This window comes from Chelonia mydas, chromosome 9 (assembly GCF_015237465.2).
Source record: "Chelonia mydas isolate rCheMyd1 chromosome 9, rCheMyd1.pri.v2, whole genome shotgun sequence".
Lineage (NCBI taxonomy): Eukaryota > Metazoa > Chordata > Testudines > Cheloniidae > Chelonia > Chelonia mydas.
Genome location: NC_057855.1, coordinates 101536574 through 101563417, shown reverse-complemented (window position 1 = coordinate 101563417; position 26844 = coordinate 101536574). Strand labels below are relative to the sequence as shown.

The following is a 26844-nucleotide window of genomic DNA, read 5'->3' as shown; positions in this document are numbered from 1 at the left end:
TAAATCATCCCAGCCAGGGCTTTGTCAAACCTGACCTTAAAAACTTCAAAGGAAGGAGATTCCACCACCTCCCTAGGTAACGCATTCCAGTGTTTCACCACCCTCCTAGTGAAAAAGTTTTTCCTAATATCCAACCTAAACCTCCCCCACTGCAACTTGAGACCATTACTCCTTGTTCTGTCATCTGCTACCACTGAGAACAGTCTAGATCCAGCCTCTCTGGAACCCCCTTTCAGGTAGTTGAAAGCAGCTATCAAATCCCCCCTCGTTCTTCTCTTCCGCAGACTAAACAATCCCAGTTCCCTCAGCCTCTCCTCGTAAGTCATGTGTTCCAGTCCCCTAATCGTTTTTGTTGCCCTCCGCTGGACGTTTTCCAATTTTTCCACATCCTTCTTGTAGTGTGGGGCCCAAAACTGGACACAGTACTCCAGATGAAGCCTCAACAATGTCGAATAGAGGGGAATGATCACGTCCCTCGATCTGCTGGCAATGCCCCTACTTATACAGCCCAAAATGCCATTGGCCTTCTTGGCAACAAGGGCACACTGTTGACTCATATCCAGCTTCTCATCCACTGTAAACCCCTAGGTCCTTTTCTGCAGAACTGCTGCCTAGCCATTCGGTCCCTAGTCTGTAGCGGTGCATGGGATTCTTCCGTCCTAAGTGCAGGACTCTGCACTTGTCCTTGTTGAACCTCATCAGATTTTTTTTGGCCCAATCCTCTGATTTGTCTAGGGCCCGCTGTATCCTATCCCTACCTTCCAGCGTATCTACCTCTCCTCCCAGTTTAGTGTCATCTTCAAACTTGCTGAGGGTGCAATCCACACCATCCTCCAGATCATTTATGAAGATACTGAACAAAACCCGCCCCAGGACCAACCCTTGGGGCACTCCACTTGATACAGGCTGCCAACTAGACATGGAACCATTGATCGCTACCCGTTGAGCCCGACAATCTAGCCAACTTTCTATCCACCTTATAGTCCATTCATCCAGCCCATACTTCTTTAACTTGCTGGCAAGAATACTGTGAGAGACCGTGTCAAAAGCTTTGCTAAAGTCAAGGAACAACACGTCCACTGCTTTCCCCTCATCCACAGAGCCAGTTATCTCACCATAGAAGGCAATTAGATTAGTCAGGCATGACTTGCCCTTGGTGAATCCATGCTGACTGTTCCTGATCACTTTCCTCTCTTCTAAGTGCTTCAGAATTGATTCCTTGAGGACCTGCTCCATGATTGAAGGTCTATAACAATTACATTCAGTATGAACTGTCACCATGTGACTACAATTTTGTTTCCCTGAGACATTACCTGGCATAGTAACCATGGGAGTCCCAGCCCAGAGTACATCCATCCCAGTAGTGTGCCCATTACAAAGTGGAGTATCTAGACAAACATCAGCCAACTGGCCCCTCCGCACATGTTCCTCTTTGGGGGCAACAGGAGAGAAGATGATTCGGTTCTGGGGAAGGCCCATGTTCTGTGCATATTGTTGAATATTGGGTTCTCCTACAGCTGGGAAACGCAACAGCCACAATACGCTGTTTGGAACTCGCTTCAGAATCTACACCCAAACCAGGAAGAAAATAAAGGGTAAGCGTGTTAAAAACATTCAGAAGCATCACCCTCCTGGATAGATCAGAACAAGCCAATAGTAGCAGGAAATCACAGAAATGTATGACTGGTAGGGCCCTCGATAGGTCATTTAATCCAGTCCTCTGCACTGAGGCAGGTCTAAGTACTATCTAGATCATTCCTGACAGGTGTTTGTCTAACCTATTCCTAAAAGCCTCCAGTGACTAAGATTCCACAACCTCCCTACGTAATTTGTTCCAGTGCTTAACTACCCTGATGGTTAGGAAGTTTTTCCTAATGTCTAACCTAAATCTCCCTTACTGCAATTTAAGCCCATTGCTTCTTGTCCAGTCCACTGGGTTAAGGAGAACAATTTATCTCACTCCTCTTTTAACAACCTTTTATGTACTTGATGACTTAGGTCCCCTCTCAGTCTTCTCTTCTCCAGATTGAAAAAATTGGGTTTGTTTAATCTTGCTTTGTAGGTCATGTTTTCTAGACATTTAATCCGTTTTGTTGCTCTCCCTCGATTTCCCTACATCTTTCCCCAACTGTGGTACCCAGAACTGCACACAGCACTCCAGCTGAGGCATCATCAATCAGTGCTGTCTTGTCTTGCTTGCAACACCCCCGCTAATACATCCCAGAATGACGTTTGCTTCTTTTGCGACAGTATTAAAATATGAGTCAACAATGTAATACTGTTGGCAAAACAAGCGAACATTGTGGGATCTATTAGCAGGAGTGCTGTAAGCAAGACAGAAGATGTAATTCTTCCACTCTTCTCAGCACTGATTGATAAGGCCTTAGCTGGAGTGCTGTGTGCAGTTCTAAGTAACCACAGTTGGGGAAAGATGTGGACAAACTAGAGCAGTGGTTCTCAAATTGTGGGCTGGGAACCCAAAGTGGGTGGCAACCCTGTTTAAATGGGGTCTCCTGGGCTGGCAACTCCTGGGAACGAGTTGAAGCCGAAGCCCAAGGGATTCACACCCCTCCTTCCTCACCCCCAAACTCCGTTGGCAGGGCTTGAGCCTCGGCTTCAGTTCCCCCTCCCAGGGTGAGGTAGTAATTTTTGTTGTCAGAAGGGGGTCGCAGTGCAATGAATTTTGAGAACCACAGAACTAGAGGAAGTCAAGAGGGAGAACAGTAAAAAGGATTAAAGGTCTAGAAAACATGACCTACAAGGAAAGACTGAAAAAAATTGGATTTGTGAAATGCCTCACTTTCAAAGTGAAAGTCAAAGTCAGTCACACAATGCTTCAAAATGTAAGTGCAAACTTCTGAAATATGACCTGAAGTGCATACAGCATGCACCTCTCATTTCGCTTTTGTACCACAGTTTGGGTGGAAGTAACGTTTGCCAGTTAATTTTAATAAGACAAACAGCAGCATAAAGGGGTGTGTACCCACAGCAGATGAAATGACAAGGTGAATTTAGTGTTCGTGAAAATGCTGGAGTCACAGCCTCAGAGACTGAAGTTTCCAATTTATTTACAGGGAGCATTATGCAGTAGTTCATAAGAACAGCCATACTTGGTCAGACCAAAGGTCCATCTAGCCCAATATCATGTCTTCCAACAGTGGCCAATCCCAGGTGCCCAAGAAGGAATGAACAGAACAGGGAATCATCAAGTGATCCATCCACAGTTGCCCATTCCCAGCTTCTGGCAAACAGAGGGTAGGGCCCCATCCCTGCCCATCCTGGCTAATAGCCATTGATGGACCTAATCTCCATGAATTTATTTAATTCATTTTTGAATCCTGTTACAGTCTTGGCCTGATCATCATCCTCTGGCAAGGAGTTCCACAGGTTCAGTGTGTGTTGTGTGAAAAAATACTTGTGTTTGTTTTAAACCTGCTGCCTATTAATTTCCATTTGGTGGCCCCTAGTTCTTGTGTTATCAGGAGTAAATAACACTTCCTTATTTACTTTCTTCACACCAGTCATGATTTTATAGACCGCTATCATATCATATCCCCCAAGCTGAAGTGTCCCAGTTTTATTAATCTCTCCTCATACGGCAGCTGTTCCATACCCCTAATAATTTTTGTTGCCCTTTTCTGAACCTTTTCCAATTCATCTTTTTTGAGAATGGGCGACCGCATCTGCACACAGTATTCAAGATGTGGATTTATATAGAGGCAATATGATATTTTCTGTCTTATCTAGCCGTTAATGATTCCCAACATTCTGTTTTCTTTTTTGACTGCTGCTACACATTGAATGGATGTTTTCGGAGAACTATCCAAAATGACTCCAAGATCTCTTTCTTGAGTGGTAACAGCTAATTTAGAACCCATCTTTTTATATGTATAGTTGGGATTATGTTTTCCAATGTGCATTACTTTGCATTTATCAACAGTGCGAAACTTCCTTACAGTGCCTCATCAGTATGCCTCAACATAAGAACAGCCATACTGGGTCAGACCAAGGGTCCATCTAGCCCAGTGTCCTTCCGACAGTGGCCAATCTCAGGTGCATCAGACGGAATGAACAGAACAGGTAATCGTCAAGTGATCCATTCCCTGTCACTCTGACCAGAAGTGAGATGTTCAGCCTCTGTACCCATCTAATGGTTGACTTGTCAGGTAAGAGCACAGATAATGGTGCGACTAAGTGCCAGTTGTGGTGTAAACTGGACAGGACTAAACAGCTTATTACACAATGCCTATGAAAAAAAACTGTCAGAAGCATAACAATTTTCACTCAACTCGGATCAGATTTATAATGAGACCCAAAGAGATTCCAAATCCCATTATCATCCAATCCCCTATTCCGGAGAATGTTGTAAGGATTCAAAAAGGTTCATCCCAAATAAATATTCTCAACAAACCAAGGAAACTGAAGAAGTCTTTCCCTGACCTGAATAGGGGCAATTTAAGTTAAAGATCTGCTGCTCATTTTAAAACCGTTCCTGTAAACAAGACAGCAGTCAAATTATGGAGTTCTGATCTGAGACTTCGTAGCAAACGTAACTACTCACATTAGCCCACATCTGTAAAGTGGAAGGGTCAATCTTATATAACTGGTTAAAGTTACAGTACACAACAGCATCCTCTGGTAACCCATACTGAGAGCGGGTGGTAACAATGATGGTACGTGGAACCTCTTCTCCAGTTGCTGCCTTGTTGTTAATCTAGGAAGAACATAAAAAAGGTCAACTATACAGCTAATTTAGAGCACTGAAATTCAGACCACAGGATACCTAATAAAATAATCCAGTAAAGTGTTTAATAGCATGAATTCTTACCTGAAGAGTTAAGTATCAGGGGATAGCCGTGTTAGTCTGTATCCACAAAAACAAGGAATCTGGTGGCACCTTAAAGACTAACAGATTTATTAGGGCTGTGATGGGTTGGATCACAGAAACCCTTTGGGAGCTACCATCTGATGTGCCCAGACTACTTCTGCTCCTGCTTTCCTGCCCTGGCATCTTAAGACTTCAATGCCCTGCCTGGTTTGAGCCAGACCCACATCTGAACCACGTCCCCTAACAGCTGTAGGCTTAATTGAAAGCAATTTAGGAAGTGTTCCTGTCCTTGACACTCAGATGCCCAACTCCCAATGGGGTCCAAACCCTAAATAAATCCATTTTACCCTGTATAAAGCTTACACAGCGTAAACTCAAATTGTTCGCCCTCGATAACACTGATAAAGAGATATGCATAGCTGGGTTAATTATTAAGTAAAAAGTGATTTTATTAAATACAGAAAGTAGGATTTAAGTGGTTCCAAGTAGTGACAGACAGAACAAAGTGAATTACCAAGCAAAATAAAACAAAACACGCAAGTCTATATCTAATCAAACTGAATACAGATAAAAACCTCACCAGTTCCAGTAAGCTTCCTTTTACAGACTAATTTCCTTCTAGTCTAGGTCCAGCAATCTCACACACCCCCTGTAGATACTGTCCTTTGTTCCAGTTTCTTTCAGGTATCTTTGGAGGTGGAGAGGCTCTCTCTTTACCCAGCTGAAGACAAAATGGAGGTGTCTCCCAGGGGTTTAAATAGACTCTCTCTTGTGGGTGGAGACCCTCTCCTCTCTCCTATGCAAAGCCAGCTACAAAATGGAGTTTTGGAGTCACCTGGGCAAGTCATATGTCCATGCATTACTGAGTTCATTACCAGCCAAGCCACATTCCTGGGAAAGCCCAGATGTGGACTGGCATCTCCAAGTTCATTGTTGGCTTAAGGGCTTCTTGACTGGGCACTTACTGAGAATAGTCTTTTCTCAGGAAGCTGTCCAATTGCTTCACTAAAACCTACTCAGAATCAAAGTATGCAGCCAATATTCATAACTTCGAATACCAAAGTGATACATGCATATGGGATACATTCAAATAGGATTAATAGATTCAGTTGATCATAACCTTTACAGAGATGTGTTACATGGCATATGTAGCATAAAACACATTCTAGTTATGTCATATATACATTCATAAGTATACTTCCATTAAGGAAAAACTGGGGGTCAGATCTCTGGGAGGGGGGAGTTCATCCAGCTGACCTTTTGGGAACAGAAAGTGGGGCGTCCAAAGGGGTTTTACCAATCCAAGACACTCCATTAAAAGATGATGTTCTTGCTACGCTTGTAAGAGATGAAGCTCTCTCTCCAAGACCGAAGGGGAAATCTCTCTCTATGGGTGAAACTTCACAAGGGAGTGGGGTCCAGCCCAGAGAAATTCTAGAGGAAGGGGCCAAGGGCAGGCATGGTTGCAGTATTCCCTTTCCCTGCCAAAGCCCCAAACACATGCCTGAATTAAAAGCCTTCTCCAAAGTGGCAGAAGAATCTGCATCACATTGCATACCGGGGGCATAAAGAACTGGGAAAATGCAGTAGACACTAAACAAGCTAAATCGTGTGAACAAAGCCTGTCCACCGTAGATTTGCTGTTAATCTTGTGTCTTTTGCTAATTCATCCATGGGTTAAAACAAAGGAGGTAATACTAGTGGTTAATGCTTTAAAGATGTGGGACATACCTGATTTGTGGAAGAAAGTGTTGTACATGCTAGGGATGGTGACAAGACAGCCCCACAAGCATGTTACTTTTCAGCCTATACCTGTAAACAGATTGGAAGCTTGGCACAGCAGCAAAAGCATAACAGGCCCATGCTGCTATGTAGAAGGGGAAACTGAGGCACACCGCCTTATGCAAAAAGAAAAGGAGTACTTGTGGCACCTTACAGACTAACCAATTTATTTGAGCATGAGCTTTCGTGAGCTACAGCTCACTTCATCGGATGCATGCGCATGCATGCATCCGATGAAGTGAGCTGTAGCTCACGAAAGCTCATGCATCCGATGAAGTGAGCTGTAGCTCATGAAAGCTCATGCTCAAATAAATTGGTTAGTCTCTAAGGTGCCACAAGTACTCCTTTTCTTTTTGCGAATACAGACTAACACGGCTGTTACTCTGAACACCGCCTTATGGCACTGGTAGCTAAATGGAAAACAACAGAACACCACTGGCCATCACATACAGCCCCCAGCTAAAACCTCTCCAGCACATAATCAATGATCTACAACCTATCCTGAAAAACGATCCCTCACATTCTATAACAGATTTAAAAGTAGCTATACTTGAACAAAAAAACACTTCAGAAACAGACTTCAAAGAGAAACAGCAGAACTAAAATTCATTTGCAAATTTAACACCATTAATTTGGGCTTGAATAGGGACTGGGAGTGGCTGGCTCATTACAAAAGCAGCTTTGCCTCTCCTGGAATTGACATCACCTTATCTATCATTGCGAGTGGACTACATCCACCCTGATCGAATTGGCCCTGTCAACACTGGTTCTCCACTTGTGAGGTAACTCCCGTCCCTTCATGTGTCATTATATAATGCCTGCATCTGTAATTTTCACTCCATGCATCTGAAGTGGTGTTTTACCACGAAAGCTTATGCCCTAATAAATCTGTTAGGCTTTAAGGTGCCACCAGACTCCTGGTTATTTTTACCTGAAGAGTTGATTCAAGTTATGTCGAATATGAGGAAAAGGAAGGTTACTCACTTGTAACCAAAATACTTTGAGAGCACAGCTGCACATTCACACACTAGAAATGTATTCATGGTGTGTTAGGATATAGATATTCAGGCCTGTCTGTAAAGGCCTATACTCTAAGAAATTAGGTGTATTCTTATCATTTGGCTAGTTATAGAGGTATAAAAGAAAGAATCAAAATCATTGTCTGCCGGTGTAAGAGCTCTCTCTTACTGTGACAGTCTGAGGCCCTGTTCTTAGGTTAAGGCCTTTGGCTAAGCAGCAGAGGCAGCCATAAGCTGGGAAGCGAATGGTCAGATCCTCACCTTCCAAACTAGTCACATTGAAATAAGGTGCTATTGGGCTGTTAGGAATACAATCCTGTCCTGATAATGCCTATCGCCTCCAGAGAAAGGGAAGTGCCTAGAAGATGTAAAAGGAAACTTAGTTTGATAGCATCCTGTCTGGCAAGAACTCACTTATTAATAGCTGGGATGTGAAATCCTCATTTCTTTGTTGTTCTATCACTGTAGTCGCCATTTCCCTATTGTTTGTCTGCATAATCTGTCTGGTTCTGTGATTGTTCCTGTCTGCTGTATAATTAATTTTGCTGGGTGTAAACTAATTAAGGTGGTGGGATATAATTGGTTAAATAATCAGTAAAATGATTGGTTAAGGTATAGCTAAGCAGAACTCAAGTTTTACTATATAGTCTGCAGTCAATCAGGAAGTGAGTGGGGGGTGGGAATGGGAACAGGGAATGGGGGTGGGGAAATTGGAATCATGTTTAGTTAAGGGCAGGAATGGGAACAGGGACACAGGTAAGGCTCTGTGGTGTCAGAGCTGGGAAGGGGGACACTAAGGAAGGAAACTGGAATCATGCTTGCTGGAAGTTCACCCCAATAAACATCGAATTGTTTGCACCTTTGGACTTCGGGTATTGTTGCTCTCTGTTCATGCGAGAAGGACCAGGGAAGTAAGTGGGTGAAGGAATAAGCCCCCTAACATGGTGCAACTTGGATTAGTGGAACCTTCTTGGAACAAAACCTACTGGAGCACTTGCACACTTCCTGTCCTTCCCCTCACAGCTCTAAACATCTGGACGACAGAGCTATAAAGGGGGCAGGGCATAGTTTCTTCTACTACCGCCTCCTCCTACAGTCTCAAGTTGAAATTACGACTGAGGAAGGAAAGTGTGTAGGTCATCTCAAAGAATGCCAATTACAGGTGAGTATCTTTCATTTCTTCACGTGGCCTCTGCATATTCCCATGCTCATGTATTTGACAAATAGTACTCCTACCACCATACAGTAGGTTAAAGAGGTTCAGTTAAATAGAAATTGTAACACTGCCTTTGTGAAAGTATGAAGAGAGCATTAAGTCGCAGCTCTACAGATTGGATATATTCCTATATTAACAGAGGACGCTTCCATGGCCTCATTTAGTCAAGTCCAATCGGAACATTTCTGGGTGAAGTACAGGTATGTTCATAACACTCTTCAATACAGCAGTCCTGCTTTTAAGAGTTCACAAAATTCTAGTATATCTTCTGGAAGGAAAGACAATGATGAATTCACATTGCTATGTTGCAAAGTTTGAACATTCAGATCCAAAGGGGAAGGGTGGTCCACTGGTTAGAGCACTAGCCTAGGACTAGGAGACCCAAGTTCAATTCCTTGCTCTGCTAAAGACTTCCTGTGTGACCTTGGGCAAGCCACTTAGCTCTTCTTTACCCCAGAGGGGGATGTAAGAATAACTACATTAAAAACTGTGAAGAGCTAAGATACTATAGTGATGGGGGGGGGGGGCAATATAAAAAACAAAAGAGGGAGACAGAGATAGCATCTATATCTGAACAGCTCACAAGTAAAGGAGACTGTTCCTTCAACATTGGACATAGCAACTGATCCAGACAAGAGACCCCTGATGCAGGGCACTTCCCTTGAACCATTCTGGGAGATGGCTGCCTTTCTTCAGCCCTTTTAAATACAGGGCAAAACCTTAGACAAGGCTAATATTACCTCATGCCATATAAGGAAGGTGGTCTTCCAGTCTGAAATCTCTAGCTCCCCGATCCAAGAAAAGATGTCACACCATGAGTGGTTTGATTCTGTATAAGTGTGGATTTGAGGTGTTTTTTATGAGTCATAACAATGGCTTAATTATATGAAAAGCCAAAATTCACAGTCTAACCTCCTACATAAAAAAGACCACAGAATTTCCCTCAAAATAATTCCTTCTGAACTAGAGCATATATCTTAAAAAAAAAATAATCTTATCTTGATTTAAAAACAGATGGAGAATCCACCACAACTGTAGGTAAAACTGTTCCACTGGATAGTTACCCTTATTGTTAAAAATTTACATCTTACTTTCCAATCTGAATTTGTCTATCTTTAACTTCCAGACATTGGATCTTGACGTTTGGATCTAGACCAGTGGCTCTCAAACTTTTGTACTGGTGACCCCTTTCACATAGCAAGCGACCCCCCTTACACATTAAAAACACTTTTAAGTATATTTAATACCATTATAAATGCTGGAGGCTGACAGCTCGCGAACCCCCATGTAATAACCTAGTGACCCCCGAGGGGTCCCAACCCCCAGTTTGAGAACCCCTGATCTAGACTGACCTTCGTCAGTTAGACTGAAGAATCCATGATCAAATATTTGTTCCCCACATAGATACTAAAAGACTCATCATGTTGCCTCTTAATCTTCTCTTTGTTGCTATAAGTAGACTGAGCTCCTCATGTCTTTCACTATAAAGGCATATTTTCTAAGCTTTAAGTATTCTCCTGGTTCTTCTCTGAACCCTTGCTAATTTATCAACATCCACAATTCAAGGAGGATACCAGAACCGGATGCAGTATTGCAGCAGTGGTCACACCAGTGCCAAATGCATATTAGCCGTTTTGGCCACAGTGTTACTCAGCTGTTTATCCTAGGAAGCAGTGACCGAAAAAGATTGAAGAGTTAAAGTGGACAGAGTCCTTCATCCTGTAAGTATAGCCTACACTCTGTTCCTAGATACGTGTACATTTAGCCATATTAAAACATGTTTACTTACACCTAGCTTGCCAAGCAATCCAGATCACTCTATCAGTGGCCCATCATTTACCACTCCAATTTGTGTCATCTGTAAACTATCAGTTATGATTTTATGTTCTCTTCCAGGTCACTGATGAAAGTTAAACAGCACAGGTCCAAGAACGGATCCCTGCAGGACCACTTTGCAAAAGCAGCTGCTCGATGATGATCCCCCATTTACAATTACATTTTAAGAGCTATCAGTTAACCAGCTTTTAATCCATTTAATGTGTGCCATGTTAATTTTGTATTGTTCTAAATTCTTAAACTTCTATAAGGCATTTGACTTGGTCCTCCATGACATTTTGATTAAGTATATCATATCCACTTCTTTTTCAAGATTAGTATAATTTAAGTAAAAAAAAAAAAAAAAAGAAAAAAAAGAAAGAAAGATAGTTTGACAGAATCAACATCTGGGGGGAAAATAAACATTATGGTCCAGCAAGCTCTTCAGCCAGATCTTTTTAAACTCTTGGATGCAAGTAATCCAGACCAGCTGATTTTAAAGCATGTTTGGTTGGATCTAATCTTTACATATGCACAACGACTGGGATCTTAGGTTTTGTTCCAGGCACAGAGGCAAATGACTGAAATGGGACATTACCGGGCTTTTCAATCCCATCAGGGGTCTGAGCGGAGGCTGTCCTTCAAGTACTGGAATTAACTAAGAAACTTAACAGTAACAAGTCACTAGGACCAGATGGCATTCACCCAAGAGTTCTGAAAGAACTCAAATGTGAAATTGTGCAACTATTAACTATGGTTTGTAACCTGTCCTTTAAATCAGATACTGTACCCAATGACTGGAAGATAGGTAATGTAACGCCAATATTTAAGAAGGGTTCTAGAGGTGATCCTGGCAATTACAGATGGGTAAGTCTAACATCAGTACCGGGCTAAAGAATAAAATTGTCAGACACATAGAAGAACATAAATTGTTACGCGAAAGTCAATATGGTTTCTGTAAAGAGAGATCATGACTTACTAATCTATTAGAGTTCTTTGAGGGGGTCAACAAACATGTGGACAAGGGGGATCCAGTGGACACAGTGCACTTAGATTTCCAGAAAGCCTTTGACAAGGTCCCTCACCAAAGACTCTTACGTAAATTAAGTTGTCATGGGATAAGAGGGAAGATCCTTTCATGGATTAAAACAACGGGTTAAAAAAAAAACAAAAAAAAAAAAACAGGGAACAAAGGATAGGAATAAATGGTAAATTTTCAGAATGGAGAGAGGTAACTAGTGGTGTTCCCCAAGGGTCAGTCCTAGGACCAATCCTATTCAACTTATTCATAAATGATCTGAAGAAAGGGGTAAACAGTGAGGTGGCAAAATTTGCAGATGGTACTAAATTGCGCAAGATGGTTAAGACCAAAGCAGACTGTAAAGAACTTCAAAAAGATCTCACAAAACTAAGTGCTTGGGTAACAAAATGGCAAATGAAATGTAATGTGGATAAATAAAAAGTAATGCACATCGGAAAAAATAACCCCAATTATACATACAATATGATGGGGGCTAATTTAGCTACAACTAATCAGGAGAAAGATCTTGGAGTCATCATGGATAGTTCTCTGAAGACATCCACGCAGTGTGCAGCGGCAGTAAAAAAGCAAGCGGGATGTCAGGAATCATTAAAAAAGGGATAGAGAATAAGACGGAGAATATCTTATTGCCCTTATATAAATCTATGGTATGCCCACATCTTGAATACTGCTTACAGATGTGGTCCCCTCATCTCAAAAAAGATATACTGGCATTAGAAAAGATTCAGAAAAGGGCAACTAGAACGATTAGGGTTTTGGAACGGGTCCCATATGAGGAGAGATTAAAGAGGCTAGGACTTTTCAGCTTGCAAAAGAGGAGACTAAGGGATGATATGATAGAGGTCTATAAAATCATGAGTGATGTGGAGAAAGTGAATAAGGAAAAGTTATTTACTTGTTCCCATAATATAAGAACTAGGGGCCACCAAATGAAATTAATGGGCAGCCGGTTTAAAACAAATAAAAGGAAGTAGTTCTTCACTCAGCGCACAGTCAACCTGTGGAACTCCTTGCCTGAGGAGGTTGTGAAGGCTGGGACTTAAGAGGGTTTAAGAGAGAACTGGATAAATTCATGGAGGTTAAGTCCATTAATGGCTATTAGCCAGGATGGGTAAGGAATGGTGTCCCTAGCCTCTGTTTGTCAGAGGGTGGAGATGGATGGCAGGAGAGAGATCACTTGATCATTACCTGTTAGGTTCGCTCCCTCTGGGGCACCTGGTATTGGCCACTGTCGGTAGACAGGATACTGGGCTGGATGGACCTTTGGTCTCACCCAGTATGGCTGTTCTTATGTTCTGGCTTATCATTGTGTTTTGGAACCAGAAGGTTTACCCACTAATGCTTCCTGCAATGATACAGCTTGGAGAGGATTCCGATGCTCCTTTCTGGCCCAGAGTGAGAAGGTGCTGCATATGGAACAATGAGAAGGCAAATGACCTTCCTCAAAGGAAGCCAAACAATGCACATATGCATCTGTATTAGGAAAAGCAGCAGAGCAAGAGGCATCTCTCTTGAACTATGGTTTCTCCATCTATGGTTCCAATGTGTCAGAACTAATGACATTTGCCAGAATATTTTGTTAAAAGAAACAAGAAAATAAAGCAAAATAAGGCAGCACTGACCCCAGGAATGATGAACTTGTGCAAATGTGGGTCCAAGGACCCAGCTAGGCTGCTGGTCCATCTGTTACCAGTGTTAGAAGGAACTGAGGTGGACAGTGTGCCACAACCCCTTTCATAGTCTACTTTTCAGATGTTCTGCTCCTTCCCTTATGGCTCTGAAGGCATGAGCATGTTCCACTAGACCTTGCTATTAGAAGGTTCCATCAGTCCAAGCTACACCACCAACATATCCCAAGTGTGGGAATGTGCAGAGGCCACTTAAAATTTTAAATACGCTATCTTGCAATCTCTTGTAGTTCCTCTGGTTTCTTAACTGTTTTAGATAGTAAACTCCTTGGGGAAAGGACTATATGTACATTGGTCTTGTACAGCAATAAGCACAGGATCAGCACTTAAAACAACTGGCTTTAATAGGACATGGTCATACATAGTGAGGACGGATTAGAGGGCCATAAACAAGGAACAAAAAATTACATATCGAGTTGAGGTTTATCTAGTGGGGTGCTTCAATTAATTACATCCAGTCATATTACATCTTTAATCATTTGGAAGACTTAAGAAAATTCACACACAATGGTAATTCAGAAGTGTTCTGAAGATATAATAGAACCCAGAGACTTTAGAAATATGGGCAGAAAAACATTACATCTGAAAAAATGCAAATTAAGACAGCTATATGGCAATGTCTAAAACAGTTTAAGTGAGAAGATTGAGAGGGTAATTAGATATGAGCTTGCAATGTGATCTGGCAAGAAGAAGAACTAATGTGATTTAGAACTGCATATGGAAAGGCAAAACATGTAATTTGTCCAGCTACACAGCACTAGCATGATCAGACCCAGAAATCTGCATTATGTTTGTCCCCTTTTCCACAACAGGTAGCTAAAATGAAGAAAATTCAAAGAAGAGTAACAAAATCATTTAAAAACTCAAGGGATTAATTTATATTATGAGAAAAAATAAAATATTGACTCAAGATGGAGGGAAGAGAAGTTACAAGGGAATAAAGAGGGAGGAGAAAAACAGTTTTCTATCCTACTTGGCCTCACCTGTGTAGTTGCTAGTCCATTGCTAATGTTGAATCCATTGATTGTTATCTGAATTTGTCCACGATTAATCATCTCAATCACAGCTTCTGCAATTGTATTCATAGGAATGACTGGCATACTGAGGGCAGCATTGCTGTCTGTATTGTCTCCACTATCAGGGCACTTCATCTAAGAAATCGTGCAAGATTCATCAGTGAGAAAATGCTGCGTTCAGTCTACTAGGGCAGAGTGCAAAGAAGTGAAGTTCTCACCTTAACAATTTTGACATCAGGGAGGCTGTCAAGGAATGCCTTCAAGTCTATGCCATTCAAAACAATCCTGTTATCATAAATATGGCCATTGGACTTGAAATCAATGACTGCTTTTTTCTGTGGATCAAGAAAAACAAGTTTCAATTTACAACATTCCATTGCCAAATTACTGTACTGAATATAAGTTCCTAGAGAAGTGCAAGTCCCCACTAGATAATCATTACTATCGGCTTTCCTTTCCATTGCTGTCTCTTACCTTCAGGTGGGGAAACATATTAGCATGGTCTCCAATAAAGAAAGTGTTTGGCATGTAAGCCAGTTTCTCAGAATATTGCTCTGCCACATCAACTGGGGAAGTTTCTTGATCTGTGATGATATAATCCATGAACAGCGCTCCACTGGTTCCAGGGTATCCCAGCCACATAGCCTACAAGCCAAGCCAAAAAGCAACTGATTTTAATCTCAAGTGTGGACAAACCATATGTGCGACTGTATAACCTGCTCTGATTCAGCATTTCTCTACCAAGGTTCTCACACAGATTCTCAAATGGCTGAAACCCGACAAAATGAGAGAACTGTCGCCAATCATTGGAATAATGAAAAATTAAAACAAAAACAAAAAAACAAACAAACAAACAAAAAAACACACCCTGTGACAATTATGGCCAGAAATCCATCAAGGACACAGAGTCAGCTATACTCAGTTATGAAGTTGGGTATTAACCAGTCACCTCAGTTTCTTTGACCTGTTTGGGGACTGCAGTGGCCTGGAATTAGATGGTCCTCAGGTTTCTCTCCCCCTTGTCGAGATTTAAGGTAATTCTCCACGCTGCTCATGTGACTTATGAACCTAAGTCTCATTGAAAGTCAAAAGGACATAAGGTGCTTTAAATTTTTTTACCGTTAGTCTCTTCCTCCTTTGATTAGTGTACTGTACGACAGCATAGGTTGGATTTGTCCCACTGCATTCAGCAGGGTGTTAAAAACAGACATTTCATCCACACAAGCAGGGCCAGGAAGCCACTGGTTCCTCCTCTGGATATATGTGGGGGTGGGATAGGTTGGGAGAAGGAACCTAGCAGCTTACATAGCAGCAGCAATGCTAGAAGGGAAGGGGAAGAGCCAAGAGCAGAGAGTTAGGAGATACTGCTTTTTTGTTGTGGGAGGAAAGGCTCGAGCCACTTCTGCTTTTTCCAGAGGGGAGGGGAAATAAGGAGCAGATTGCCCCAAGTAGACAAGAGGAGCTAGGCACACAGGGTTTCCTGAACATCCAAGAGGGATGCAGTCCCAAAGGAAAGGGTTCACAACCACTACTAGTTAAATGGAGGTGAGATGGTTAAGAGTGAACAAGCCCAAAATTAAATGAAAACCCACAAATCATTTTACAGTCAATGACAATTTTCACACATTTATAGGTCTTCTTTGGGCCGGTTGGCTCTTTTGAAAAAAAGAGTTATCACATACGGCTGCAACAGTAGAGCAGCGAGTCCAAAACGTCTAACAGACCAGCATTTGCACTGCTTCAAGAACCTCACAGAAGGACATTCAAGGTGGTGTTTGGCTTAAACTATCCTTTTCTCAGACCAACTAATTGAAACATCTACCCACTGACGACTCAACTGATTCAGATCTGCTTTATAGGATACAAGGCTGTTCAGTGCCAGACACCAAAGTCAGCATCTAGTAAATAAGACTACTCCCATTGTTTTGCAGAAGCGTTTCTGCAACCAGTACACTTACACACACTTATGCTCGGACAAGGAACAAAAATCTACGTCTTCCTTCTGGCAAAAGGCAGATTGTTGTTCTTACTCTTGGAGGCGTACAGATGCCATGGTGATGGGCGCCAATCTGAGAATCTATCTATCCCACTTAGCAAGGTTCTGAAATGGATGGGTAAAAGGGGCAGCTCTCTTCTTTTGCACATCAACTGGTATCAAAAGGTCAGAGAAAACATTAGGACCACAGATTGGATTATGCATCAGAGTAGGTCACTACTGAGGTGACTGACCACAAGAATCCCTCGGTATGGCATTCCACAATACGACTGAATATGTTCCTGAATTAGCATACCTCTTCACTACCAGTGTATTTCATCTATTTTTATTTTAATCTGCCAAAAAACTAGATGAAACAAGGATATAAAATCCCAAGGAAACCTCAAGATTAATCCATCACCTACCAGCAGGCTCACTAGCTATGTCTGCTAACAGGAGCAATCAGAAGGAGCTGCTCAACTATCTGTAGGAAAAATCAGAAGTGAAAGCACTAATGAATAGGGTCCTACCAAATTCATGGCCATGAAAAACGTGTCACGGACCATGAATTCAGATTCCACGGAAGGAGACCAGGTCTTTTGCGTGCTTTTACCCTATACTATACAGATTTCAGCGTTTCTCAAATTGGGGTCCAAAAGGGAGTTGTAAGGGGGTTGCAAAGTTATTTTAGGGAGGTCATGGTATTGCCACCCTTACTTCGGGCGGCTGTTGGCTGGGCACCCAGCTCTGAAGGCAGTGCCCTGCTAGAAGCAGCGCAGAAGTAAGGGTGGCAATACCATACCAGGCCATCCTTACATCTGTACTGCTGCTTGCGACAGCTCTGCCTTTAGAGCTGGGATCCCGGCCAGCAACCGCCACTCTCCAGCTACCCAGATCTGAAGGCAACACTGCTGCCAGGAGCAGCACAGAAGTAAGGGTAGCAATACTACAACCCATCCTTCAATAACCTTGTGACCCCCCTCCCCCCCCAACACACACTTCTTTTTGGGTCAGGACCCCTACAATTACAACACTGTGAAATTTTAGATGTACATAACTGAAATCATGACATTTATGATTTTTAAAATCCTATGACCATGAAATTGACCAAAATGGACCATAAATTTGGTACGGCCCTGCTAATGAGAAGTACCACTCATGCTGCAAGGCAAGAATAGCTTACCTGCTGATATGTGTGCATGCTGCAACAGTCCAAGACTGTTTAGCTTTGGGACCTCCCTAGTCTCATATTGGAGACAGAGACACAGGAGTGAGAATTCTGTGTACACAGTACCCTTAAAGAATTAAAAGTCTACAGGCCAAACTGTATCTTCTAGAATATTTGTGCTCTTGAGGAACCCTGTCTCCTTATCTGTACTAAAAGGTTTTAGCACACCTAAGGCAAGGTAAAATAAGTCACAAACACGACAGCTATCTCTTGCTACTTACTTTTTTCCAGTATTTTTTCAGAAAAACTTTGGAAATGGCAGTTCTATGTTGGCCACAGAAAGCCTCCAAGTGCAGAATGAGTTCAAATAACTCAATCAATCCAGTGTGCATTTTAAACCAAGGACACAATTATCCAACAATACAGCAGCAGTGAAGGATTGAAAGATGGCCTAGCACACAGGACACTGGACTGACACTTGAGACCAGAATTCAATTCCCAGTTCCACCATCACACCCTGATGTGCCCTGCCCTGTCTCTCCATTCCTTATCGATGGAATGAAATATCCCTGCCTACCAGGAGTATTGCGAGAATAAAATCCATTAACGATGAGAGGCATCAGGATACTACAGTATTGCAGATCCTGTAAGTATCCACATATTGATAACAGGTTTCAGAGTAACAGCCGTGTTAGTCTGTATTCGTAAAAAGAAAAGGAGTACTTGTGGCACCTTAGAGACTAACCAGTTTATTTGAGCATGAGCTTTCGTGAGCTACAGCTCACTTCATCGGATGCATAGCATATCGTGGAAACTGCAGAAGACATTATATACACACAGAGACCATGAAACAAAACTTCCTCCCACCCCACTCCCCCGCTGGCAACAGCTTATCTAAAGTGATCATCAAGTGGAGCCATTTCCAGCACAAATCCAGGTTTTCTCACCCTTCCCCCCCCCCCCCCCACACACACACACATACAAACTCACTCTCCTGCTCTAACACTTTTGTATGGCAGAATGAAATAAATTTGCTTTATAGAATTTTATAACATGGCTTGAGATCACTAACTTAAAATGTAGCTCATCTACAACAGATTAAAGGTGTATCCAACAGTTCCAGCTCACCTATATATTTAAAATGTCACTACCTTGAGTATTTCTACCATCCAGGGTTTCCTCTTAGTAGCATTAATCTTCCACTATGTGTTGGTATTGAGTTATTTTAATTTGAACATGGTATGTTTGCATATATGCACTGTAAGGACTTTGGTGTCAGTATACCACAGCATGTTCAAACCGCACCTGGTTCAGCATAATGTTTACAGCATTATCTGATGCTGTGTTACCAAAAAATACTGTGCTTATTCAATCATGTACTCAACCTGTATGGAATTATTCTTGTTCATGGAAATAAATTCCACAGAGGCAGCTCTGGTTTCTCCTAGTTGTATCCTTCCTGCAAAGATTCAAAGCTGAGGCCTCGTACCAAACAGCATGACTGACAACATTGCTTAAAATATCTGCTCTCACCAGAACGAGACGCTAGCGTGCTCAGGAACCATGAAGCTATGTTTATTCTTTCCTTTGGATTATTATTCAACATATAAATATTGGAAAAAGGGAGCTAATCGTATATAAACCAAACAATTATTTTATTCATACACTACTCCTTACAGAGCAATGCTCACTTTCATTCAGTCCTGTATGGATCAGCATGCCATTTCCACAGCACTCCTAACTTAAAGGAGAGGAGAGAGAAACCAGCCTGTTCTATGACCATGCTGAGCAATGCTCTTACATCAGACAGAGCTCTCCAAACACTGTTTAATTCCTTTACCTGGATAGGTGCTGGTCTGAGAGCAAACAGCTCATTACGGGCTCCCTTAGTATAGCCATTCATGTTAATGAGGATGTGTATCCCATCCTGGTGAATGCGATCTGCTGCCTTTCCATTACATGGTATCTAAAATACAAGAATCAAGAACATACATTACTAATTATTCTTACTTTATCACTGAAAGGCCAAAAGCAAGATTAGAAGTCAGCACACCAACAAGTTTAATATATAGAAAAACTTTAAACAGCACTATATAGTTCAGATTAAATTTACAGCTAGCTCAAGTTTCTCATATCCACTTCCCCCAAATAGAGATGCTATGAGTGACAACAGTCACTCAGTTAACCCTGAAAAAAATACTCCGAGGGCAAGCATGTCCAAGTTCACTCAGACATTTGGTATGATAGCAGGCCCAGAGAGCTAGAGAAGTGAGTATTCACCCATGAAAGCTTATTCTCCAATACATCTGTTAGTCTATAAGGTGCCACAGAACTCTGCCGCTTTTACAGATCCAGACTAACACGCTACCCCTCTGATACTTATCAATTATGGAGACTTCTGTTGGTGAGAAAGCTGCTTTCACAGACTCCGACTAAGGTCAGAAGGGACTATCATGATCATCTTGTCTGACCTCCTGCACATTGCAGGCCACAGACCCTCACCCACCCACTCTTATAACAGATCCTAACCTCTGGCTGTATTACTGAAGTCCTCAAATCATGGTTTAAAGACATTAAGTTACAGAGAATCCACTATTTACACTAGTTTAAAATCTGCAAGTGACCCGTGTCCCATTCTACAAAGGAAAGGGTTTCTGCCCATCTGACTGGGAAAATTCCTTCCTGACCCCACATATGGCAATCAGTTAGACCCGCAGCATGTAGGCAAGACCCACCAAAAACCTGGGAAAGAATTTTCTGTAGTAACTCAGAGCTCTCCCCATCTAGTGTCCAATCACCAGCTGTTGGAGATATTTGCTGTTAGCAGTCACAGATTGGCTACGTGCCATTGTAGGCTCTCTCACCATACCATCCCCTCCATAAAAACTTACCAAGCTGAGTCTTGAAGCCAGCGAGGATTTCTGCCCTCGTGACTCTCCTTGGAAGGCTATTCCAGAACTTCATTCCTCCAATAGTTAGAAACCTTCACTCAATGTCAAGCCTAAACTTGTTAATGTCCAGTTTATATCCATTTGTTCTAGTGTTCACATTGGCGCTTAAATAACTTTTCTCCCTCCCTGGTTTTTATCCCTCTGATGTATTTATAGAGTGCAATCATATCTCCCCTCAGTCTTCGTTTGATATGGCTAAACAAGCCAAGCTCTTTGGGCCTCCTCTCAAGGTAAGTTTTCCATTCCTCAGAGCATCCTAGTAGCCCTTATCTGCACCTGTTCCAGTCTGAATTCATCTTAAACATGGGAGACCAGAATTGCACACAGTATTCCAGATGAGGTCTCACCAATACCTTGTATAATGGTACTAACACTTCCCTGTTTCTACTGGAAATATCTTGCCTAATGCATCCTAGGACTGCATTAGCCTTTTTCATGGCCACATCACATTGATCACAGGATGACTATGAGCTGCCAATAAATACACTCAGGTCTGAAGTGAATGGTGTAGCCTGATGTAATGACTTTTCCAATGATGGTCTGAAATGGGAAAGAATCCCATTGGAAAGGATGATGCAGCAACAGGTCCAGGTGGTGGAGTGAGTCACGGCTTTCAACCAACATATAAAAAAAAAAGTTTGCTGAAAGCTGTTGGCTGGGTGGTGACAGTGGATGAGAAATTTTCCCTCTGAAACTGAACCTACTCCCTGGGTGGTTCTGCCATCCTCTAATATGTACTGTGCGGGACAAGATCTTTAAGCTGTCTGTGATCATTTCCTTTTTGTCACAATTAGCGTAGATGCCCAATGATCAAGAGGCGACTCCTGAATCCTATAGCGAGTGGAGGGACTTCAGCAGTGCCACAGAAAAAAGCTTGAGACATTCAAAAGGGAAATCTTCAACTGTGTCCTGGACCTCTTGGGGAAACCTGGAGGACTGCAGACATGAATCAGTAGCTGGTCTCAAGGATCACTCCATGAGGAGTAACATGAGCCTGTCTTTCTGCAACTTCCTAGATCAGATCTTGAAGCCAGTGCAGACCCTACGTTTAGACAGGATACGGGCCTCCCCAAGGCAACTGCAATGTCCGTCGCTGAGGGAAAGAGATCTGTTGCACACATGGGGTTGAACATACCCTGGGGTTGAAACCTGGGGTTGAACATACCCTGAGCTGAAAGTTCCCTTGTTTAGTGTTCTCTAAGGCAGACAAGGAGCCAGCAACCAGGAAACTGGGGGAAAAGGGAATGCCGCCCCAAGATGGGCAGAATGTGAAAGAAAACAGGTTAAAAACTACTACATTGAAATAAAAAGAAATACAAGCAGGGTAAGAACAACGCTGGATTAGCAAAGCTAACCAACAGACACAACGTTCCATCTCAGGCTACAGGTGGTTGAGAAGGACTAGGACCGGTGGGGGGCCTGATCTTCCCTAGGTACCCTCGGCTCATAGCACACAGGCTGCAACTGAAAGTTTCCGATCAAAGACGCACGAGTGCGCATGTGCTCCTGAAGCAGAGCACCCATAGGGATAACTATTCAAAGAAAAAACAGTTACTCACCAACCCAACTACCACTAACTAACTACAAACCAAACAAACTATCTATAGAGCTAGAGAAACGTGGAGAACTTGCAGAGCAAGATGCCACAGTTCCAACAACCGTCACGGGCAGTAAGAAGGAACTGAGGGGACCCCGGGTTGGCTGAGGTATATATTGAGTGCTGTGCAGGCACCACTCCAGGAGGCTCCACAGCCGACCCGATGGATGCTGCTAGGGGAAAAGTTTCCAATGGCCATGCACACAGCGCGTGCACACCTAATTGGAATCGATATGAGCAAACACTCAAAGAAGAATCACCAGTTAATATGGTAAGCAACTACTTTAATTTTAGGTAGCCTCTGTATATTTAATTATGGGAGTCCAGTGAGCAATATAACCCCCAGGAAGATGGGTTAAGGTGTTATAAGGATTGCATAACAGCCCTTGCAAAGTGGACAACAAATCTAAGTGCCAAGTTAGGACAGCAGTACATTGTTGGCACACACATACAACTCCAGTCCTGTAGCAGCCCTGCAGATTTCTGAGATGAAACATTACTGAAGTATGTCATGACTGCTGCCTGAGAGGCTCCTTCGAGAAGAAATAAGGTCCTGAGGTATTAACATCTTAGATAAATGATTCTGCATGGAGATATTGTCCTAATATGCATAGACAACTACTGAATGAAAATGGCACTTCATTTACACTGATCCCCAAAGGCTACAAAGAAGTGGAGGCTACTTGGAGGCCTAAAACCTATCCAAATAAAAACCTTAGTTCTTCTGACATGTAGGGTAAGAGTCCAACTTCCTTTGGGCAAAAAATGGGATTTGAGGAAGAACACTGGGGTATTAGCGCAATCCCATTCACGTGGCACTCCAATACCACCTTTGCAGGATGAGTGTGTAGGACAGCTCTCTCATGGTGGATTATGACAAAGTGGCTGATCAGCCACTGAAGCCTGTAACTAACTCTTCCTGCAGAGGCAAGAGATTAAAAATGTTCTCTTAAGTGACTGGCAGAGGGGGAAAAAGTGTACTTCCCAAGGGCTCAAAAGACAAGTCCATCAATCCTGTCAGCACCTGGTTAAGGTCCCACAATGGAGCGGGTTCTCCACTTGGTGGGAAGAAGTTAACCAGATCTTTCAGGAATCTCCAGTTGGTGGGATGACTGAAGACAGCAGAATTGACAACATGGTTATTCCAAGATGGGCTGACAATGAGAGGCTCAAAGACTAAGTATAATAGTTCAAATCAGATTACAGAGATGCAGATTCTGGGGGAGAGATTATTGGCACCAGGTAACAGAGAACTTTTCAACTTCTGAGCATAATGTATCAGTATAGATGGCTTTCTGGGCTACAACAATCTCCTGCACACCCACAAAGCACAGCAGCAATGTCCTGTGATCCAAGCCACATCCTGATGAAAAGGAAAGGTAGGAAGAATAGTAAGAGGGGAATATGGCTCCATCTGGAGCTCTTGAATTACCCCAAAATCAAAAACTGCCCCACTGACAAGTAGCAGTCTGGCGTTGCAAGCTTCCACAGAGTTATCACCACTAGCTTCTCCACTATCGGAGCAGCTCTCATTTTTGTATTGCTGGGGTTCAGGGTTGGGGAAAGCTCTTCACAGAGTTGCTGGAAAGCGGCCTTACGCATTCAAAAGTTCTGCAGCCATGATGATGATTCATAGCCACCTCTTCCTCCACTGTGCTTGGAAGACCATCTTGTTTTTTCTGCCATGGTGGCATCTCAGGAGGTGGAGGCTCAGTTTCATTTGGTCTGCCCCCTCTGTCAGGTATTCTGCCCATTAATACCTTATTAATGGCACACACAGTCTTTGCTTGGATAGACCCACTGCTTATCCTCATAATCTTTGACAATCTTGCTGAGCTGCCAAGAGGTGAGCAATGGAAATAGTGCACTTGGTAGTTAAGAAGGCACATTTGGGTTGGTAGACTTTAGCCAGTTTCTCTGTTTGACTCTTAGCTCTAGCTGACCAGCCAAAGGACTGCACAGTTACATCCAAACGTTTCACTAACAGTTTTGTCCAAACTTCATATTCATTGGCTATGGCTTGGTTAATTGTTTCAATTTTTTCCCAATAAGCTGGTCCCAATGGTTTCTTCAGTAAAGGTTTTCCAACATGGCCATGCGGAACCTTTGCTAAGGTTTCTTTTAGTTTTTTCCCCCGATTCCACTGAACAACTGGAACACAGTTATGTTGGCCAGAGTCTTCGACACGCCTAATGCAATACAACTGCCTTTTAGCTCCTGAAAGACCACGCTACCACCTCCTTCTTATGCTTTTTTCGGAGGGGCATTCACTCATAGCATTTTGGCAGCTTCCAGTTCTGAGATGAGGTATGTGAGCAGCAGGAGGCAATTCTTCTAATTAAGAAGGCATTTTGTCACATCTCCTGATGTTAATGATGCATATGGACAGTTCACTTCCCCCAGTAGCCCACTCACTTCAAGTTGGAACTCTTTTGCTTCACTTGGACTGTTAGTAGCTTGCACATTTTCTTCTAGTTTACAATATAGCCTTTACTCAGATACCAGCCAAGTAGCAAGTCTGGTAAATTCAGGGGAACTGGCTCCACCAGAGACTGCTTGAGTCAGTGCTTCATCTTCTAACCACGGACCTTTGTAACCTAGATCCTCCAACGACTCCAGGATGTCGCTCTCCATGAGCTTGAACTCCATCCTCTGCCCTGGCACCCACCGGCTTGTTTCCTTGCAAAGGACAAAGCTGGCACTCTGCGCAAGCAGTTACCAAGCCGACTGCCGGGTTGGCGTGTCAGAGTGAGATGGGAGGGGAGGGGAGCAGGCCCCCAGCCTGACCTCTCACCCGGCACCGGGAGCTGCTTGAGTCATTGCTCACCATCCCATATCTGCATAATGATGCAGTCCCACCATTCAGTACTTGTTTCCTGGGCTTAGAAATGGAGCTCAGCTGTGTCAAGGTGATGTGAAACTGTCGTCAGCAACTGTGAATTGCTCTGCTCTATATCTTCCAGCAGGGCTGCTTGCATGGCATCAGTGCGGCGCCTCTTGTATCAGCTATGTAAATACTGCAGGAGAAGGTGCGAGGTGTTTGTAATGCTCACAACAACAGTGTACAGCTGAACGGGGTCCACACTAGGTATTAAATGTTCAGTTCTGAGAGAAATACTCAACAGGCAGTGCTTTCCAAATTGTTCCTGAAGATCAGCAGCTTTGGGAACGCATTTTGCAAGTGCAAGTATGCAGAGGATCTCTTGAAGAACAGCATTTCTGTTGATGTCAATTTAGCAGATACACCATTTTTATTCAAGAGCCCAGATTCTAAGTGGCACATCAGCTGCATATTGCATGGTCCAAGGGGATGAATTTAAGCTATCCCCTGCTGCTGTCCAGCTGCCAGGCCACTCCCAGCTCCAATGTGTATTAGAGGATTTGCAGGACTACTCTAATTTACAGCCATCCTTGGACCCCAGGGACTGCTTCTGCATCTGAGGATCATTTAAGATGTAGTAAAACCTTTGCCACATACCTTCGATCCAAGAGGTGATGGAGGTAGAAGCTGCTCCATTGACTAAATCTCTCAGTTATTCCACTATGCAGGGGGAATCTTTCACCAACTTGCTCAGCCATGCTAGGCTTTATATTGTTTGAGTAGCATACAACAGCCTTAATGTACCCAAGAATCAAGCCCAAAATATTCAACCACTGTAGCAAGTCTCCTCGACCAACTTAGGCTATGTGCATGACTATCGTTTTAATCCACAACCAGCACCCACATTAATAAAATTCCAATAGTCACACTTAAAGTTCACACAATGCCCATCGATTCTCTCCATAACGATGAAACTGCTGACATACAGTACCACAAAAGAATTCTGAAGATCACTCTTACCATTACCTGGGAGCATAATTTGTGCTCCAAGAAATTCACTGTGACCAGGATCCTTAACCACAGGTTGAGATCTCCATTTCTGAAAAACATGCTGCAAATTCAAAAGAATGAAAGCTCACCTGGGAGAGGTCAATGAAATGATTTGCTTCTGCCATCACCTTTACACGGAAGTTTGTCCCATCATCAGGGCTGAGGGCATAACAGAACACCTGGGATATACAGCACCACAAGTTAATATAAATACTTGAAATTAGTCTATTGACTAAAATTTCATCATAAATGCTATGTAATTACTCTACATTATCCTCATTAAAAAGAGGAAATTGTTTAGGACTAAGTTTAATTTTATTTTACAAAATAGCTGGCTAATGTTTGTGTAAGTGCTTTGAACACGAAAAATCCTAAATAAGGGTTACGAAAATTGCATATAAGCAGCTTCAGAGTTTGTTGGAAGTGTAACAATTTCACAAGTGGTCTCACTTTTAGATTGATAATACATTCAGCCCATTTTTCTTTATTGACTCTCCAGCCAAACTGGGTAAGTTCTGGAGAAAGCAGTATGCAACTCTCCAGTTAAAAGTGTGAAATGGATCCAGTGTCAAAAGCAAAGGGTGACAAGGTATGTAAACATTTTTACCTTCAGTAAATCTAATATTTACTGGTCACTGATTCAAACAGTCAACTAGCATGAACCCACTTAGTCTAGTGCAGCGGTTCTCAAACTATGAGGGAGGTGTGAGCTGTGTGCTTTTTTCTTTTGTGAAGAGCAGTGGCTGTCAGCCCAAGGTGGCTGGGGCTCGTGCATAAGGGCTGTGCACATCCAGGAAGTGGGGATAACACCTGAGCTTAGGAACTCCTCCCCCCCGGCTGGAGGTGGCAGGACCCCCTCAAATCTCTCAGCTGAAG

The 26844-nt window shown here is 42.8% G+C and overlaps 1 protein-coding gene, 1 long non-coding RNA gene and 1 pseudogene across 8 annotated transcripts in view; 1 reads left to right on the top strand and 2 right to left on the bottom strand.

Moving 5' to 3' along the window:
• OGT (O-linked N-acetylglucosamine (GlcNAc) transferase) overlaps nucleotides 1-26844 on the bottom strand; it is a 76916-nt gene that overhangs the window by 2980 nt on the left and 47092 nt on the right. For all 5 annotated transcript variants that reach the window (XM_037909743.2, XM_037909744.2, XM_043521927.1 and 2 more), the window contains 7 exons: nucleotides 26058-26147; nucleotides 19390-19515; nucleotides 14881-15051; nucleotides 14625-14741; nucleotides 14374-14541; nucleotides 4562-4714; nucleotides 1314-1566 (listed from right to left, as the gene is read on the bottom strand). In XM_037909743.2, coding sequence (XP_037765671.1) covers nucleotides 1314-1566; nucleotides 4562-4714; nucleotides 14374-14541; nucleotides 14625-14741; nucleotides 14881-15051; nucleotides 19390-19515; nucleotides 26058-26147 — 1078 coding nt within the window. The remainder of the gene's footprint in view (nucleotides 1-1313; nucleotides 1567-4561; nucleotides 4715-14373; nucleotides 14542-14624; nucleotides 14742-14880; nucleotides 15052-19389; nucleotides 19516-26057; nucleotides 26148-26844) is intronic.
• On the top strand, nucleotides 1517-11425 carry LOC119567143. Of its 3 annotated transcripts, none has more exons than XR_005226931.2 (4): nucleotides 1517-1595; nucleotides 3941-4166; nucleotides 8653-8791; nucleotides 10412-11425. It is a non-coding gene; the product is annotated as an uncharacterized LOC119567143 (long non-coding RNA). The 3 variants fall into 3 exon arrangements; XR_005226933.2 differs by having other exon boundaries at nucleotides 1524-1595; nucleotides 3959-4166; XR_005226932.2 differs by lacking the exon at nucleotides 8653-8791 and having other exon boundaries at nucleotides 10412-11423.
• Nucleotides 20856-26051, bottom strand: LOC119567142 (annotated as a pseudogene).